General features: G+C 50.5%; 1 protein-coding gene, 1 long non-coding RNA gene and 1 pseudogene across 2 annotated transcripts in view; 1 reads left to right on the plus strand and 2 right to left on the minus strand.

Moving 5' to 3' along the window:
• Positions 1-5,794, minus strand: part of LOC107515969 — a 67,273-nt gene extending 61,479 nt beyond the window's left edge. Inside the window, exon 1 of the long non-coding RNA XR_001598161.2 lies at positions 5,504-5,794. This is a non-coding gene — a long non-coding RNA (uncharacterized LOC107515969). The remainder of the gene's footprint in view (positions 1-5,503) is intronic.
• On the minus strand, positions 192-310 carry LOC118609670 (annotated as a pseudogene).
• Positions 5,795-6,225: 431 nt separating the features above from the next.
• Positions 6,226-10,569, plus strand: ZNF703 (zinc finger protein 703). Its single transcript, XM_016155294.2, has 2 exons — positions 6,226-6,655; positions 7,654-10,569. The coding sequence occupies exons 1-2, from the start codon at positions 6,413-6,415 to the stop codon at positions 9,181-9,183; spliced, it is 1,773 nt and encodes a 590-aa protein (XP_016010780.1). The 5' UTR covers positions 6,226-6,412; the 3' UTR covers positions 9,184-10,569.
• Positions 10,570-18,272: the final 7,703 nt, after the last annotated feature.

Here is an 18,272-nt window from a genome sequence, read left to right on the forward strand (position 1 = left end):
TAGTGGAATCTGAGTTTAACTTTGAGTAAACAGACTTAAGAAGAGTGGGTAACTAAACTACAGGGTACTAAGCAGGATTTAAGTTAGTGCCTCCTGCCCTTTCTTTTTTAATTTTTAGGCAAGGCAACCCTTGGTTGACCTCACAGATTGAGAGAACTTTGTCATTTTACAATCCCTTATTACTTTTTTCACACCTACAGCACCTGGTCTTCCTAGGTAGTCTCCCATCCAAGCACTAACCAGGCCCAACCCTGCTTAGCTTCCAAGGTCAGATGGGATCAAGCTCGTTCAAGGTAGCAAGGCCATAGACCTGCCTTTTCTTTTTAATCCACAAAAGCACATGGATGCCCAAAGGACAGGGCTACTCTGCCTTTCAGGAGCTGGGAATGTGCAAACCTGAGAGATGAGAGGCCTGGACTGGCTGGCTTTCTCTAGTCCTTACCTACCTTAAGATCACCTCAGACTTGCACCTTCTAAGTGGTCAATAAACAGTAGTTGAATTAATTACCTCAATCCAGTTTGATTAATTGAATAAATGTTCCCTTCACTTCCTTCTCTGCCTCACTTTCTTCTCTACCATATTCTCGGTCCTCAAGATGAAAGGAAAATCCTAATTGCAAAGATCGACCCTCTGGAAAATGATTAGTCATTTGTTTTAAGTTTCTTCTGCTACTCTCTCCCTCTCCCTCAGTCCTGCACACAGAAGACTGGCCTAGGAAATGACTATTTGAATCCTAGTTCTGCCACTTTGGAGCTGTGTAATTTGGGCAAGTTACTTAACCTCTCTGAGCCTCAGTGCCTCCACTATAAAACAGGCATGATAATAGTACCCACCTCATCAGTTTGTGGTGAGAAGTAAATGAGTTCTTACATCTAAGGTGCTCAGAACAGAGTCTGGCACAGAGTCAGAACTCAATAAATGTTATTATTACCCTGGGTAGAACACTCATTGTCTGCTAATCACAGTTGAGGTGTTGGCTGATTGCTAAGGTATGATTCCTTCCAGCAGTATTTGCAACTTAAAAGAGGAATCTCTAAGAAAATTGAAAGCCCAAAGGAACAAAGTAGTCAAGGGTGAATGCCCAGGGCTAAGGTTGATGTATGGGGTGGGGTGGGAGGGAGGATTCGGGCAGATGAAGGCAGGAGAACTTCAAAAGCACACCTACTGGCATCCCCCTCTCCCGCCAGCCCTGCCTATCTCCCCGGGGCTGATAGGAGATAAATGAAATCACTTCTTCAAAGTACCTTACTCAAGGACCCGGATCAAACACCAGAGCTAGAAGATAAGCTTCAGTCTACATTTCCTTTTGTCCATTTCTTCCCACCAGGTCTCCAAAGGAAAATCCAGAGAGGAAAAGTAGTTAATTACTCCTCTTTCATCAAAGGGAGTTACCTCCCCATCCACAGGCATTAGGCAGTGATAGGAGAACTGGAGGGACTTAGGAAGGCCTCCTCTCGGCCCTCTGCCAGGGTTTGCTGTGTGACTTTAGACTCCCTTATAAGCTCTCAGAGCCCAGTGCTTCATCTGGCAAAGGGGATAAAAACACCTGCCCAAAATAACTCAGAAAATTGTTATTTGATGATGAACACAAAGATGTATTTGGGAAATGATACTTTAACATGCTTAGATAGTTAAGATTTTGAAAATTACAGTTATCCATCTTGACTCTTTGGGGAACTATGGCAAGGTGAGTGAGATATTCATAAATAGTTCTCTATGTGTAAAATTCTTAATCATTCATCACAAACATTCATTGGGCACTTAATGGCCTTCGGACTGCCTAGATTAATATCCCAGCCCCACCTCTTACCAGCTGGGACTTCTGACTAGTTACTTAACCTCTCCTGTGCCTCTACTTCCTCCCTGTGAAATGGGAATAATGATAGGACCTTCCTGGTAGGGCTCCCTGTAAGGATTATATGAGATAATGCAAGCAAAGTGCTTTCAACAGTGCTTGGTTGGCTCTCAGTATTGGTTACTGTGATGATGATAGTTAAACTGGCTAGACAATAATACAAAGAGAATGAGGACAATGCAGAAGCATTCACAGTCCAGTGGGAGAATGGACAAGTAAACAAACAATGGCAGACGCCATGTGCTACATATAATAATAGAACACATTAAGAACTGTGAGGACAGAAGAGGGAGCTACTGGAGTATGCTCCCTGTAAGGCTGTCTGTTCTTGCTTTCCCTGGATTGTTCCTCTTGCCCCTCTGGCCTTCTCCTGCCCCCGGCTGTGTCTGAAGCCTGGGAGGAGGCCTACGGAGGAAGCGCCCCCAGTATCCTGAGTGCAATGCGCTACACCAGGGCTCCCGGCCAAGGCCTCAATTACCGGCCGCTAAAAAATATTAAGCGCCAGGGAGGAAAACCAAGTTCTCTATGAGGCCGACTTTTCAGAGTTCAAACTGTTTTAAAAAAAAAAAAAATGTAAATAGTTACGCAGTGAGATATTATTTCATGTTGTTGCCATTAGGGTTTGAGTGTTATGCAGAGAGAGGCGATCATTCAGGCAATTCTGCCTCAGCAAGGACTGAAAACTCCACATTAACCCCACACAACAAATCTACCACGTCTAGCTCTTAACCTGACTCAGGTATTTTTTCCTGGGTGGTGAATTTTATGCAGATTGAAGTAGTGAAAAAACTATAAATATTCAGAATTTCCTAAAGGATTTTCTTGATGGCTTCTTGGGCGAAACTTTTTTTTTTTTTTTTTAAGACACATTTGATGAGAGGCTGAGGGAGGGAGACTCTCATTTCAGTGGATTTCTGGGACAGCTGGGGGTGGGGTGAGGGTGGTTATGGTCAGTTCCCAGTGCTGAGGCCCTCTGGATCTGGCTGCTGCCCCAACTGCTCTCCACAGATACAGATGGTCCATCACGGCCTTCATTCACCTGGGATTTTCTTTGTGCCAAACACTAAACATGGCACATGTATTGTCTGCTTTGGGCCACCTGCCTCTGAGGTGGCCACTCTTACATTTTACACATGAGAAACTGAAGCTGAGGGAGATGCACTTGCCCAGGACAACCATGGCATTGTGGTTCAGAGACCTGACTCCAAGTGACCCCTCTGCCACTCACCAGTCATGTGATTTTGAGTAAAGGACTCACCTTCTTCAGCTGTAAATGGAAATGAGAACAATAGTCCTGATGTTGATCAAGTGCCCAACACACAGATTTGCAGTTCTTCATCACAATGGGTTAGGGCATTCTCCAGCAACCCTCACCCCTATCCTATTTTAATGGTGCTGCTCACTCACAGGGCAATCTGAGAAAGACCTGGAGAGAGGGAGAACCCCAAACCATACATCTGCCACTTATCTGCAAGGGAGGACATGTGTCATATACCCTATCCCTGTACAACAACTTTTTGCATGGACTTTCCAACCATACCCCTAGCACAATGTTCTGCCCGCAGCTGGACTTCAAAAAATATGGCCCAGCCGAATACTCAGCCTTATTATTCTCTCTCGGGTGAGAAGCTATTCCTTTGAAAACTGCCCTTGCTTTAGGCCACCAGGGCCCCATTTAGGACTCTGTGTATGTTAGCATTTCAGCTTAGTGAATGTCAAATACTGATTATAATAATCGTCTAGTAGTGTTTTAATTAGGCCTACGGTCTGGCTAAATATGGCTTCCCATTTTCTCTCCTAAGGCAACTGAATGGATCCAGCCAAGGTGCCCTGCTGCCCTCACCAGCACTAGAAAGGAATGGAATCCCTACTCCTTGCTAGCACTTCTCAGGAAGGTAAGTGGGCAAAAACAGACCTGGTCTCCACCTCAGTGCTGTCTGGCACCCACTGTTCCTATCAGTGATTACTACTGTAGATTAGGGTTTCTTTTTAAGGACAATATATTATTACCTAGGCAAATTCCCCACCTTCACCCTGAGCCTAGCCATCCTGTCCTCAACTCTTCCTTTCTCCCTTCCTTTCATTCATTCACTACCTTTTTCTTCTCTTTTCCTCTCCAAATAGACAGTAAATATTTTATCATCCTCCATTCTTCTCCTCTCTCTCCTTTCTGCTGCCTCCTACCCCTCTTCTCCTTCCAAATTTCTAAATGCCTTTTCTCTCTCCCCCCTCCCCTTTGCTCCCAACTGGTTTCCCATTAATCATTCCTAACACACATCTGCTTGGGTCCTAGAAGGATTTCTTGGCTGGCTCTCACAGCTGGGCTGGTTACAATAATCAAGAAGGAGTCTTTCATCTTTTACTGTCTCCTAGGTCTCCCCTCTTCCCAGCTCTTGCTCCTCCAAGGTGCCGACAAAGGCCCACCCTTTTGCATTCTGTAAGGCTTTCTTCTGTTCTCTATCTGCATAGCAGTTTCCCAAAGGCTAAATGGTCCTGAAGGCTGAAGCAGCCCTGCAGTGGCCTTTTAAATGTAGTGCTGGCAGTGGCAGCGATGGACATCCGAATGCAGAGGCTGGCATGACAAGATCTCTGGGCAGGAGAGGGGGATAGAGCCCACCACAATAAAGTAAATGAGATCACCACCCCTCTTCTTTGCACCCCTCTTGCTGCAATATGTAAGACATCTCCCAGTAAGGGTACCCCCTTGGCATTCCTTTTAACCTGATTTTACCAGAATTAAACTTGGGGTAAGGAAAGACAGTGGAATTTCTAGGAGGTCTGTAAGTACTGGCCAAAAACCAGCACAGATCCACAGAGTGCATTTAGTTTAGCGTTTGATTGATATGGCCTGGGAGTGGTGCCTGCTGTCTTCTTTACTGAGCATGATAAAGGTTCGTGATTGCTATTTGTTATTTCTGTGATAGTCCTTTCTTTCTCTTTGAAGAACCCCTTTGAAATCTCCTATCCCCATCTTGGGTTCTCGTTGTCTCGAAGCGCAGAACAACGCGGCAGTCAGGGACGAGTAGTCCTGAAGCAATATGCCCCGAATGACAGGCCTGACAATCAGAGTGATGGATGAGGGCTGAGAAAGTGGTACTCAAAGCGAGGCAGTGACACCAGCGCGCCTCCACTGGCCGCCGAAAGCACGGAGAAGTGGTCTCCCCAGAGGACCGCGCACAAAGGACCAGCCTCACCTTCTGATGATCCGCGGACCGGGAACTTTAATGTCAGACTATGACTGTGTAAAATCTCTGCCAGGTGCGAAGCTGGCAATGCACACTCTATCCGAAAGGCGCGGAGGAGGGGGAGTAGAGGATGGTATTGTTATTTTTAATAAAAAGTTTTTATTCCAAAATTTCCCTGGGAAAAGGTAGTGCCTTTTTCCCCGTGAGAAGAAAAGGATGAGGCGGAGGGTGAGCATCTCTCGAGTTTGTATCAACGTGCAGCACTTAGATCCCTATCTCCTCGGGGATCTGGCCTATCCAGTGACCCCGGGTCCCCCAAAAATAGCAGCGAGGCGCTGTGCAGTGAAGGAATTTTACGCCTCTAAGCAGGGCACGGTAAGAAACCTGAAACACACCCAGACACTGAACCTATAAATCAAGGCGCACAGCCTAGAGCACCGCGCTTGCCCGCGACCATCTCACCCCGGAAGAGAGTCCTCAAACTTGCAGGCTTCGGACAGGACAGGCTCAAAGTAGTTAAGGCGGCTTATGCCGCGTCCCGAGAACCGTCGATGCTTCCGAGGCTCGGGCACTCCCAGGTGACACACCCGGGAGACTCCAATTCGGCGAAGAGAACCGGACCGGAGAGCGCGAAGCCCGAGCAGAGCCCGAGCAGGGCCAGAGCCGGGCTGGGGCTCTGCAGGCGCGGCCCGCCCCCACGCGGCCTCCGGGAGAGGACGGGACTCGGTAGTACCGGAGCCAGCGCCGTGCGCTCCTACCCCCCACCCGCCCCAATCCGCCCCGCCGCAGACGCACTCGGCCAGCCGGCGACTGTCCCCGCCAGCACCTCCCCCGGGTGGTGTGAAGGGAGAGGGGAGAGAAAGCGAAAGGAAAGCCCGCGGAGGGGAGGGCGCGGAGCCCAGGGTCCGGGATAAGTCCAGTCCTCTGTGGGACTCCCGGGCAAGGGCGGCCCAGTTGGGGGGAGGGGAAGAGCACAGCGGGCGGTAAAGGCCGAGGCGGCGGCGCGGCGCGGGCAAGGCCCCTTTAAGGTTCTCCCCTCCCACCGGCGGCGCCGGCCTCCGCCCGCCGCTCTCCCCGCCCCGGGGTCCCGGCGAGAGCTGCGATTGGGCGGGCGCGGCGATCCCTTTGAAGTGTGGCTGCCGATCGCGGCTATTTGACGTGCGGCTCGCGGAAGGCGAAGGTTTTTGTGTTGCTCGCCGGGGCTAGTGGCGGCGGCGGCGGCGGCGGCGGCGGCGTCGGTGGAGGAGGGGTGGAGGCGCGGCGACTGCTGCACCGCGCTCCACGCTGCGCAGCGAGCCACCCGCCCCGGGAGCTCGCCTCCCCGGTGCGCCCCCTCCCTCCCCGCCCCCCCAGTGGCGCTGCCTCCTCCAAATGAGCGATTCGCCCGCTGGATCTAACCCAAGGACACCCGAAAGCAGCGGCAGCGGCAGCGGCGGCGGCGGGAAGAGGCCGGCGGTGCCGGCGGCGGTGTCCCTCTTGCCCCCGGCGGACCCCCTACGCCAGGCGAATCGGCTTCCTATCAGGGTCCTGAAGATGCTGAGCGCTCACACCGGCCACCTCCTGCACCCGGAGTACCTGCAACCGCTGTCCTCCACTCCCGTCAGCCCCATTGAGGTCAGTCTGCTGGTCGCTGTCCGCGCAGCGCCATCCCCATTCCGCGCACCTCTGCTCGGCCGATGGCCCTCCTGCCTGTGCCCCGAGGCTCGGCGTGATGCTCAGGTCCGGCCACGCTGGCGGACTGGGTGAGGAGGGACGGAGAACAGAGGGATCAGAGTACACCCAGTTCTCCCAGGCTTCTACATGAAAGGTTCCTCTTTTACGCTCTCCCATGGTATTTTCTCTCGAATTAGGTTTGCTCTTTAAGTCTTCACTGGGTCCTTTACTTTTCCTTGGCACCCAGTTTCCAGGCCAGAAATGATCTCTCCTGGGCCTTTCCCGCCTCCCCCAACTCCCACCATCAATGGGGTTTGTTCTCTTTGAAGGCCTAATCGCCCCCGTCCCACTCCGCCTCTGTCCCATCCGGTTAGAGCGCACGACGCCCAGGCACTCTCGATCCTAGGTCTGTCTTCTTCCCACTTCCCTGGGTGCCCTCCGCGAGGGGGAGAGACTACTAAGAGAGCGCCAACTGCAGCCCCGGCGTTCGAATGAAAGCGCTTCTCCCCACTCCTACCCTGCGGCGCCACCGCCAGAAACCCGTCCCAAGCGAAGTTCCCCAAACTGAAGGAATAAGTTTTTCCCTGGGCACAGAAGAGGGGAAGATTAGAGGAAAAGGGACGAGTCACAGCCCCTCCCCCAGCCTGGACTCCAGAATAGTCACCTTCTCCCGCGGTGGTCTTTGGTGCACTACCTCCACTGCCCCATTCCCCAGGGCCTGTGGGGCACCCCGAGATCCAGTGGAGGGAAGGATCCAACCGACGGGCGACGTGAGCGCAGCTCCGCGCAGCTGCCCCGCCCGCCGGGCTCTCGCCCTCAGACCCTCTCCCCAAAGCCTTCGGTTGGCCACCACCTCCGGTCCTTTCCGCCCCCACCCAGCCCCCCCCAGGAACCCCCGCTTGCTCCGTCGGTCTCACAGCCTCACCCCTTCTCCCTTCCCTTGCCGCTGTTTCCCACAGCTGGACGCCAAGAAGAGTCCATTGGCGCTGCTGGCCCAGACTTGCTCTCAGATCGGCAAGCCGGACCCGCCGCCCTCGTCCAAGCTCAACTCAGTAGCGGCGGCGGCCAACGGGCTGGGAACTGAGAAGGACCCTGGCCGGTCCACCTCGGGTGCTGCCTCCGCGTCTGCGGCGCTCAAGCAGCTGGGAGAATCCCCAGCAGAAGACAAGTCCAGCTTCAAGCCCTACTCCAAGGGCTCCGGCGGCGACTCCCGTAAAGACAGCGGCTCCTCCTCAGTGTCCTCCACCTCCTCCTCATCCTCCTTGTCCCCAGGAGACAAGGCAGGCTTCAGGGTCCCCAGCGCCGCCTGCACACCCTTTCCCCCGCATGGAGCGCCGGTCTCCGCGTCATCATCCTCCTCCTCGCCGGGTGGCTCCCGGGGCGGCTCCCCGCACCACTCTGACTGCAAGAACGGTGGCGGGGTTGGCAGCGGGGAGCTGGACAAGAAAGACCAAGAGCCCAAGCCCAGCCCGGAGTCTAGGGCCGTGAGCCGTGGGAGCAGCGGGGAGCCTGGCTCACAAGGCGGCAGTGCTGAGGCTGGGGCATCTGGGCGCAAGTCGGAGCCGCCCTCGGCGCTAGTGGGGGCCGGCCACGTGGCGCCCGTGTCACCCTACAAAACCGGCCATTCCGTGTTCCCACTGCCACCCTCCAGCATCGGCTACCACGGCTCCATCGTGGGTGCCTACGCCGGCTACCCCTCTCAGTTCGTGCCTGGCCTGGATCCTAGCAAGTCTGGCCTCGTGGGAGGCCAGCTGTCTGGGGGCCTGGGCCTGCCACCTGGCAAGCCCCCCAGCTCCAGCCCGCTCACCGGGGCCTCTCCGCCCTCCTTCCTGCAGGGATTATGCCGCGACCCCTACTGCCTGGGAGGTTACCACAGCGCCTCGCACCTCGGCGGCTCAAGCTGCTCCACTTGCAGTGCGCATGACCCGGCTGGGCCCAGCCTAAAGGCTGGAGGCTACCCACTGGTGTACCCCGGGCACCCGCTGCAGCCCGCTGCGCTCTCGTCCAGCGCCGCCCAGGCCGCACTCCCGGGCCACCCGCTCTACACCTATGGCTTCATGCTACAGAACGAACCGCTGCCGCACAGCTGCAACTGGGTGGCAGCCAGCGGGCCATGCGACAAGCGCTTCGCCACCTCAGAGGAGCTGCTCAGCCATCTACGGACTCACACTGCCCTGCCGGGCGCAGAGAAACTTCTGGCCGCCTACCCCGGGGCCTCTGGCCTGGGCAGCGCCGCCGCGGCCGCTGCAGCCGCTGCCTCCTGCCATCTGCACCTCCCCCCACCCACCGCCCCGGGCAGCCCCGGGTCGCTGTCATTGAGGAGTCCACACACTTTGGGGCTAAGCCGGTACCACCCCTATGGCAAGAGCCATTTATCCACAGCTGGGGGCCTGGCCGTGCCGTCTCTCCCCACAGCCGGACCCTACTACTCTCCATACGCGCTGTACGGACAGAGACTAGCCTCAGCCTCCGCGCTCGGATACCAGTAACTACAGCTCTTCCTCCCTCCCACCTTCCCAACCCTCCTCTCCCCACCTCCCCCTCCTTCTCGGCCGCCCTTCCCCCTGCCGCCTGGCCTCGCTGCAGCCTCCACTACTGCTTGTCCCTGCCGGATTCCTCCCCCCACCCAGACCCTCCCACCGGACTGTGTATTTATTTACTATAATGTTAGCTTACAAGCTGGGAATATAAGTGCATTAACGGCCCACACGAGTCGATGGTATGCAAAAAGTCTGTGTTCCCCCAAATAATAATATTAATCACAAATAATTACATGTTCCCCGCCCCTCTTCTTTTCTTTAATTATTTTTTTCTTTTTCTTAGATATGTTTTAAATTTTTTTCCTTTTGCTTTTTTTGTCCATTTTTGATTGGTTTGGTTTTAGGGGAAGAGGGAGAGTTGGGGTTCTGGGGTTCTTCTCTTTGTTTTGTTCCTCCTTCCTGGGGAGTTTCTTGCATGCTTCTGAACCGTTAAAACTACATTTCCCCCCTTCTCTTTCCCCTCTTTTCCCTTCATTCCCTCTTGTTTCCTTCCATTTGAGGTTCTGTTTTTTTCTTTTGTACAAGTAACAGAGAGAAGATATTTTTTTGTATCAAATTTGGGGGGTTGCAGGGAGGGGCCTTGGTATCAGGAGATCTTGCCTCTGTTGACCCAGAACACTGCTCTGTGACTCCTGCCCTGAGACCCTCTCCTCCTAGGGTCCTTGGTCTGTGCCCTGGCCCCCAAAATTAGAGCCTTTCCCCCTTTACTTGGTCTGAGCACAGAGAGCCCTGAAAAAAAGGGCCCAAGTGGCCTCAGACAGAGCCCTTCTACTTCTAGACTCTTCCAGGCCCCAAACACCCTGTGGCCACACTGCCCACTTGTGGGGAGAGTGGGAGGGGGCTTGTAGGGCTCATTTTAATTCAATTGTAAGTCCAAGAAGGCTGTGCTGGTGTGCAACTTTGCTCTTTAAATTTTGTGAAGAGCTTTATACTCATTGTTTTCCTCTCCTTTACTGGGGCAGTGGTCCCTCTCTTGTGGTGGGGGGTGGTGTCGGTGATCCTCACTAGATCCCACCGAAACAGACCAATGGTGATATCTGCCGGCAGAACAACCTTTTAGCTCCATTGGGGGAAGGTTGGAGAGTCAGGGAGCACACAGATCACAGCAGCCCCTGTCACCCCCTACTAGGCCTGACCCAAGTTGGCAGTGGGCTTCCATGGGCTCCCTCAGTGACTGGGATTGAAAACTCGGGCCCTGGGTCTTCTCCCCACACCATCCCTCCTCCTGGTCTTAATACAGCAACATGGGGGGACTGCGGAGCCTGTTTGGGATGAATAGAACTCTCCCTTGGTAAGACTTATTTTGTTAATAAATGAAATACTTGGCTATATTCACACCGTGGTGTTTCTCTCTTCCCTCACCCACCACCCTACTTCCAGACACTTAAGCAGATACCCTTCTTTTATTGTTTAAAATATGTTATGATTTCCTTCTCAGATTTCCATTCAAGGACGAGTTTAAAGCCTGTCCTCAAAAAAGGGGAAGAAAAAAACAAAACTTCTGCCAACGCATTACAAATAATGTAAAACCACCTTTATTTGTTTTCCACTTGGTGACTTAGTTCCCAGCCTCACTTCACTTCAAAGACCTTGACATTTCCTGGGGACAGGTTGAGGGGGAGTGTGTAAATGCGGATTACCCTCTGGGCCTAGATTCGCGGTACAAGGGGCTGAAAAGGAACCAGGATCCAGGGCTTAAACAGACTTCTGGCAGCATGGTCCCGAAGCCCTAAGGGTGAGCAAAGACAACGTGCCTCTGGCGCCACCTGGTGTCAGAAAGACAAGTGACTGGCGCCAGCCCCGACGGCACCTCGCGCGTTTTCCAGTCTAAATGCCAAGGATTTCCTCTTTACTGAAAATGCCTTTTACACACCTGAAACCAAAAGGTAAACGCACCTGCTGAAAGGGGTGCTTCGCAAGGCTTGGAGGCGCCCCCAAGGCCAGCGCTGGGTTGTCTGCCTCAGTTATCTTCGCTCCCAGAGACATCTGAACAGGGTTTGGGTTTTACTAAGAAGGTGTAGCTAGCTATTATTCGGGACCTTGAAGCCACTGGGTCCCTGTTTACTTAAGCTCACGCGGCTGGCTGACTTCTGTATCCTCGGGCAGGCGAGGGTGGGGTGCCGTTTATAGAGATGGTGGGGCGAGGACCAGGGCACCTTCCCACTGCACAGGAGTCCCCGAGGTCAGAGAAGATGGATGGCTACTGGAGGCGACGATGCCCGGGCCACGTCTTCCTGGGGCGGCGAGCTGGGGACGCCTGCCGAGGCCCGCCGGCGCAGGTTACCTCTGCGCGACTCCTGACGCCTGCTCACTCCAGGTGCAACACACCTGGGCGCGTGGGCTCGGCCTCCAGCGCCCAGGACTCGCGGGGCCACCTGTTGGTGCACCTCAAAATGGCCTTCCTCGCCCGGTCCTGGCCGTTGCTGCGCGGCTTTGGGATCTGTTGTTGTTGCTGTTGTGTTGTTTTTGTTTCGCTTTTTCTGAGCAAGGTGACTTATTGGGCAGTTAGTGCTCCGCAAACAACATGCTTCTAAAACGTCCGTAGACCCGAGGTCAAGTGCGAAAGGGGTGGGAGAGATGTTCTCTGCTCGCGCTGTTCCAGCCGGCCCCAAACTCCACTAGAGAATCGCAGCGCAGAGTCTCAGCCTAAAACAGTCATCCCATCCGAACTTGACAGAACCTCAGCATAAGATATTTCTGTGGTTTGGGGGTTCTGGGTTTGGGAGTTTTTTTGGGGGGGTGGTCCCTATATCTTGGTTTCTGAGCAAAATTCCTTCACTAGTCAAGGGAACCTCTGCAGAAACTGTCAGCGCTAGCCACCGTAAAACCCCACGCGTGTCCCTGGGGTAGGGACTAGGGCTGCTGGCATCATTAGGCACCTGGGAGACTGAGTCAGGGGGAGGCTGAGTGGGCTGGAGTAGCCTCCCTGAGACCAGCTCAGGATCTTCTAGAGAATTGGCCTGAATCTTTAAAAGACATGAAATGTAGCAACTTGCTTTAATTTTCCTTTTTCTCTATTCTTTTTTTTGCCATTGGTTATTTCTTTCCCATCCTCCCTTTCTCTTAAGTCTCCTCTTCGGTACTTTTTTTTTTAAATTGCCTTCTAAAATTGCTAGAAATTGCTCCCTCTGCAGGGGGACTTAAACTTTTTCTTAAACTTGTTCAGACCTCCTCACCTAAGGACCATCTCTTGTTGGACCAGAGAAAGGAAGAGACTCAGTATCTCCAATAGCAAACTCTCCAGGTAGCAAAAGAAGCTTTTCTGTAGCTGCTTGGTTTACCGTGAGGTCTGAAAATGCAGTTTAGAAACTCCTCAGACAATCCCCAGAATGTATTAGCTCCCTTTGCAGACCTGGAAGGTTGCCCCCAACTATCATAGTGACACCAAAGGGCAGGCATTATAGTCTGGAGTGTCCCAGTTCTCACCCTGAAATGTCAGTTCTCCCCACCTTAATGGGTGACATTCCTAACAAATGTGGCTGTTTTAATTAGCTGGTGGGGAATTTGTTACTTTCAGTAGCTAAATTCTCATTAAACAAAGTTGCTGTTTTAATAGAGATAATACTCCCCACCAACTGCTTATTTGCATAATTAATTCATCCAGCAACTCTTTTCTTTGAGAATTACCTCCACCTTCTATTTCTGCACCTCCTTCTCATCTTAGGCCTCTTCTCCCTCTTCCTCCTAATCTTTCCCAGGCGCCAAAGCACCGGGCAGGGTAGAAGCCACAGAGCTGGAACTTGAGACACTGGACGTTCCTGGCTCCAGGTCATATTTTCACACCTCTTGCCTGGTTATTTTTGTGGCTTCGTGGGCAGCAGTTGGGAGAAAGGGAGGAGAGAAAGAGGAAAGGCTCACACTCAAATACAGGTTTGACACAAACAGAATTGTATAGTGTTAAGTTTTTAAGTTTCCCAGTCACTGGCCATCAACCCCCACCACTCCCACCACCCCCACCCCTCCCCCTAATCCACCTCCTAAGAAATCTACAGCCCTAGTGAGAGTAATGGGATCCTTTACCATCTCTAGACAGCCATAACTGCCTTACCCACCAGTACCCTGTAATATGTCTCTCAATATATGAACTAACTCCTTCCTGATATATGTCTGGGTTATCGTGGCATTCGTCCTACCATAATCCTTTGGCTCTGCGCTTTATTAATCATTCTGTAGGGGAAGCTGCACTCCAGTTTTCTGTTTGATTTGATTTCATTCATCCTGTCTTTTTGTAAAATAGATGGTTGAGTGCATCCGATAATGTATGGTTTAATTTGGAGCACTATGGGTTTGAATTACCATTTTCATAATGTGCTGTGCATTAATGTGTTACATCATTTATAAAGAGGAATGTGCTGGGTTTTAAACTTTCTCCTGAAAGCCAAAGTCACCTAAAGGAAACAAAGCCAAATCACACCAACCCATCTTCTTACTTCACTGCCAGAGAAACAAACTCCTTCCTCCCTCACCCGGTGAAATCTGCCAATGCTCATAAAACCCAACATGAGGCTTTTGTGTTCACATAATGCAGGTGGGTGTCAAGGTTTTGGGGGAACTTGCACATGGCTGCCCGGGAACCATCAATGGCAGTACAAAGCTTCCCCTCATTATTGCATAACAACAGCTTTACAGCCAGCCCCGTTTTTCGGAGACCTCCAGTGGATGGGTCTCCTCGACCCTAATCCGAGCACTCCCTCCCCAATGGCTGTAATAACACCAGCTGTCTGTTACTCAAACTCTGACTGAGGAGGAAAAAGCACTGATTATCCAAATACAGTCATTAAAGGGGAAATGTGTTTTTAGGACTGTCAGAGTGATTAATGAGGGCTAGCCGTCTTTGCAAATGCACTTGTTTAGTCTAACTGGCAGCTTCTATTTTCCTATTGATTTATTGCAGCCGTTGCCGGGCCTTGGTGTGTGCGAAGTCAGGGCACTTCACAACTGCGCCCTGTTTAAACAGGAAAAGCATGCACCATTTTATCCGGGAGGGAGGAGGCAGCCCAAAGTCTCTCCCTTTAGTTCAGTCTCCAGGGGCCCAGACCAACAAAGAAGACATTAAAAACCTGCACTCTGAGAGGGAAGGAAACTGCCTCCCCTCAGTTGTCCCCACTCAGTTCCAAGGTCAGTGGAGACACACCACGACACCTGGACAAAGCCTGCCCTATTGTAACCCTCAACATGCGCACATTTTCTTCTCCAGTCACTCCAAACCACCTGTCAGCCACTGAGTTCAAGTACAGGAAAGGCACCCAACACAGGAGGAGGCAAGGGAGGTGACTTATGGGGCAAGGCCAGGCAAAAACAGAAACTAAGCAACTCCCCATGGTCCAGGAGCAGGAACAAGGTCAGGGGCTTTGCCAGAAATTGATGAGGCCAGTGGTTGATTTCAACTTTTAAATAAATGGTGGTGGGGGGCAGGGCAGGGAACATAAGAGTGATAGAGACTTCTTTCTACTTGTGCAGTTTATGTTTTGCTAAATAACATATCTAATGGCTAAAATAGAAAAATGACACCTTGGAAACAGTGTCCGACTGTTTGAGGATTATATTTCCAGGTGGCCAGTCATCATAACAAACAGAATTTATGGAATTCCTACTATATGCCCAGCACAATGCTGGATGCCATGAGGCACAGAAGAAAACTGACAAAATTCCTGCCCATTTTAAGATAAGACATACCCATGAGACAGATAGCATTATATATACCCATGAGACAGATAGCATTATATATAACTGCATTTATGCTGATCTAATAAAGTGCTAAATTGTTCTGTGCAGACAGTAGAGGATAGGACAGGATATAATAAGATGCTGATTGTGCAGGAACTGGAGGTGGGGGGTTTACTGGGGGGTGCTGCTGGGGACCTTCTATGGGAGCTCCAATCTGTTGGGAGGCTCCCCAATTCCTCTTATGCTGGAAAGATGGATGAGGCCTTCATTCCTTAGCAGTGAGAGGGCTGGAACTTGAGCCCCTGAGCCCATAATTTCCATTTCTAAAGCACATCAAGAAACAGGCTTCTCTATAAACAACGCATCTGAACTTTCTTCCACCCACCCTCTCCAGAATCAGCTTGCACCTTCCACAGAGCATTCCAGGCGTGGAAATGGTTTGTACTTCTTCCCGAATGAAGTGTCTTTCCAAATTCTTCCAGGGTGGTGGCATATCACCAGCATTATTAACACTTCCTAAAACAGGAAAAGCTGTCAGTGAATTTGGATCACAGATGAATTGGGAAAACTTTCTCTTAGAAAAAAAAAAAAATTGATCTTACTGGCTGAGAAAAAATGAAATGACCGTATTTTATAAACTTCAAAATGAAAATCAATGCAGCTGTCCCCAACTTTTTTGGCACCAGGGACCAGTGCTGCTATGAGAATCTAATGCCTGATCTGAGGTGGAGCTGAGGCGGTGATGCCGGCACCGTAATGAGGACTTTTCACCTAGAGAACTGGCTTCGACAAAACAAATTATTAATTTTTTTTAATTTGATGAACTGCTGAGTATAGAGCGATTCAGGTACTTCAGAGACAATGTGGGTATTTAAATGGGTCAGACGATTAATGTTGAGAATCCTGTGAAGTTAAACCAAGGTCTACAAAAAGCATCACATTTTTCACAGCCTATAACCAATTGCTTTTGGAAAATGGGACTGGCAAGGAAAGAAATGAAAAGCAGATAAAAATCAAACCACAGTGGGGGGAACCTTGCTCCGAGTGGGCAGTGGTATCTCCACAGCTCTTTGAAACATAAAATAAAATGATCCTTCTGGAGTTTTAATCAGAACCAGATTTTAGAATAGAAGCAGTAATTGGGAAAATGTCATCGCATGTTTCCCCATGTCCTGCTTGCTCCCCTGGGTATGTGTACATGTGACTGTGCAGTGAGCGTGCAGGGTATAAGTTATATCTGGGCTTGTATGCAGTCCGTAAGGAAATAGTGTGACTGTGCTCTTCCTTCTTACTTTTGACAACTTCGAATACATGCACCACCAACAAATGTATAGAAATGATAGGCCAGGCCCACCCTAGGGCAGCTCAAGCAGCATTATTTTGTGTGTGCCATAGCATAGTTAAATATAACATACGCTGGGCATTTCTTACTTCCAACAATCTTCTAGTTCACTTTAATGAGCAAACTGAAACTTAGAAAAGTTAAGTAAATTGCCCAAGATCTCACAGTTAAAGAGCTGTGGAACCAGGATTTTAACGTAGTTCTGACTATAAAACCCTTTGCACTAAGCCAAGTAGCTTCAGACTTGGTATTTAGCTGGGTCTAGATGCTACAGATGGATAGAATTAGGAGAACAGTCCCATCAAAATGTTTGGCCATGTGCCTGCAGGTGTTGTGACAATTCTGTGGCAGTCCAAGCAACATTGGTCCTGCTCCTCCCTTCCGAGAACTTAGATGCTGCTCGGTACAGGGAGTTTGGCTTATCTGGTGCTATATACTAGGTACTATGGTCTTCTCTGGGGATTAAAAAAAAAAAAAAAAAATGGGAGAGATACTGATCTTGCCTCAAAGAGCTACATGCATAAACTAATTAAGATGTGATAAACTAGGAGCTCTAGTTATGCTGTTGCAATAGTCAGTATAAGCTAGATGATGCTGTGGTAACAAATTAATGCCAAAATCTCAGGGGGTTGAAATTAACACAACAAAGACTTATTTTTTCACTTACACTACATCTCCTTCATGGATTGATAGGGATCTCCGTATCAGTCAGGGTTCGACCAGAGAGGCAGAACCAGTAATAGAGTAAGGCATTTATCTCAAGGCATTGGGTTCCGCAATTGTGGTGGCTAGCTAAGCAAGTCGGAAGTCTGTAGGGCAGGCAGACAGGAAGAGAATGTCGCAAGCAAGTTGAAACTCTACTGGTATGAGCTGTTTGGAGTTCCTGAGCTCAAGGAAGGCATAAGCTCTCTTTTAAGGGGCTCGCCTGATTAATCTCTCTTTTGAGCCACTTAAATTCAACTGATTAAGGATTTCAATCACATTTGAAAATTTCTTTCACAGAAGCACCTAGATCGGTGTTTGTTTAAATAACTGAGGACTATAGTTCAGTCTAAACAAGGCAACACATCAGAAAGCATCGCAGTGTTGAACATAATTAATCAGGCCCACTGACTGACAAGGAACATTCTCAAGGGTCACAGCAGGGGAAGAGCTGGAGAGTCTTTTGTGAATAATTACCTGTTTCAGGCAAAAAATGATATACGTCACCTCTGCTCATAATCCTCAGGCCAGTACTGATCACAAGGCCTCTTTCTAATTGCAAAGGCAGGATGTTGACCCTCCTTTGCGGCCAGAAGTAGAGAGGTGGAGGGCAGCCCATCACAGGCGTTGCCTAGATGCAGTCACCAGCTCCATTCTGCCCTCCCCATGCTCATTGTACACAGAGGAAAACTGAGTTTGTGGTAAGATGAAGGCCCACAGTGACTGCCAAGGGCCACACCATAAGGGAGAAGCCAGGATAAGATCTCACCCATCCCTGCTCCAGCTCACCTCTCCCCTCTTTCCTCAGGCCTTCCCAAACAGAAAGTCCTTCCAAATGCATTGAGCCCCGTTTACCTGAATAAAGTTTACATTTGAAATCATATGAATCAGGTGCCTCCAGGGATGGAATGCTCTAGCCAGTTAGGACAGATCTCTCAGGGCTATGAGACCTTGAATTTCAGAAATTTGGGGCTTCTGCATACCTCATAGTCCTGAGATCTCCACCAGATGCCTCACAAAGAACCACCTATTTGAGCATTGAGGCAGCATATCAATAACTGCTTCTTACAAGAAGGGCGGGGACCTTCAATGCATTGGATACTAGCAGTACTTTCATCTGTGAAACTTACAGAAAGCTACGGATTGAATCAAAGTGATAATGATCATTGGTCACTACCAAACAAGTGCCATCAACAGTATGTGCTCTAAATTGAAATGAAAAAAGTCTGGGCAACAGGTACCAGGCATGGCCTTTTTCCTTCTCTCTAACATTTCTTGAGTGCTTGCTGTGTGCCAGGCACTGTGCTGAGTTTCCATATAAGATACA

This window comes from Rousettus aegyptiacus, unplaced genomic scaffold (genome assembly GCF_014176215.1).
Source record: "Rousettus aegyptiacus isolate mRouAeg1 unplaced genomic scaffold, mRouAeg1.p scaffold_m13_p_11, whole genome shotgun sequence".
NCBI lineage: Eukaryota > Metazoa > Chordata > Mammalia > Chiroptera > Pteropodidae > Rousettus > Rousettus aegyptiacus.

Excerpts from the sequence above, each read along its gene's own strand:
- ZNF703 (XM_016155294.2), top strand. The coding sequence starts at position 6,413 with ATGAGCGATTCGCCCGCTGGATCTAACCCAAGGACACCCGAAAGCAGC. Across the intron at positions 6,656-7,653 it reads CTCCCGTCAGCCCCATTGAG|CTGGACGCCAAGAAGAGTCC; the intron begins GTCAGTCTGCTG and ends TGTTTCCCACAG.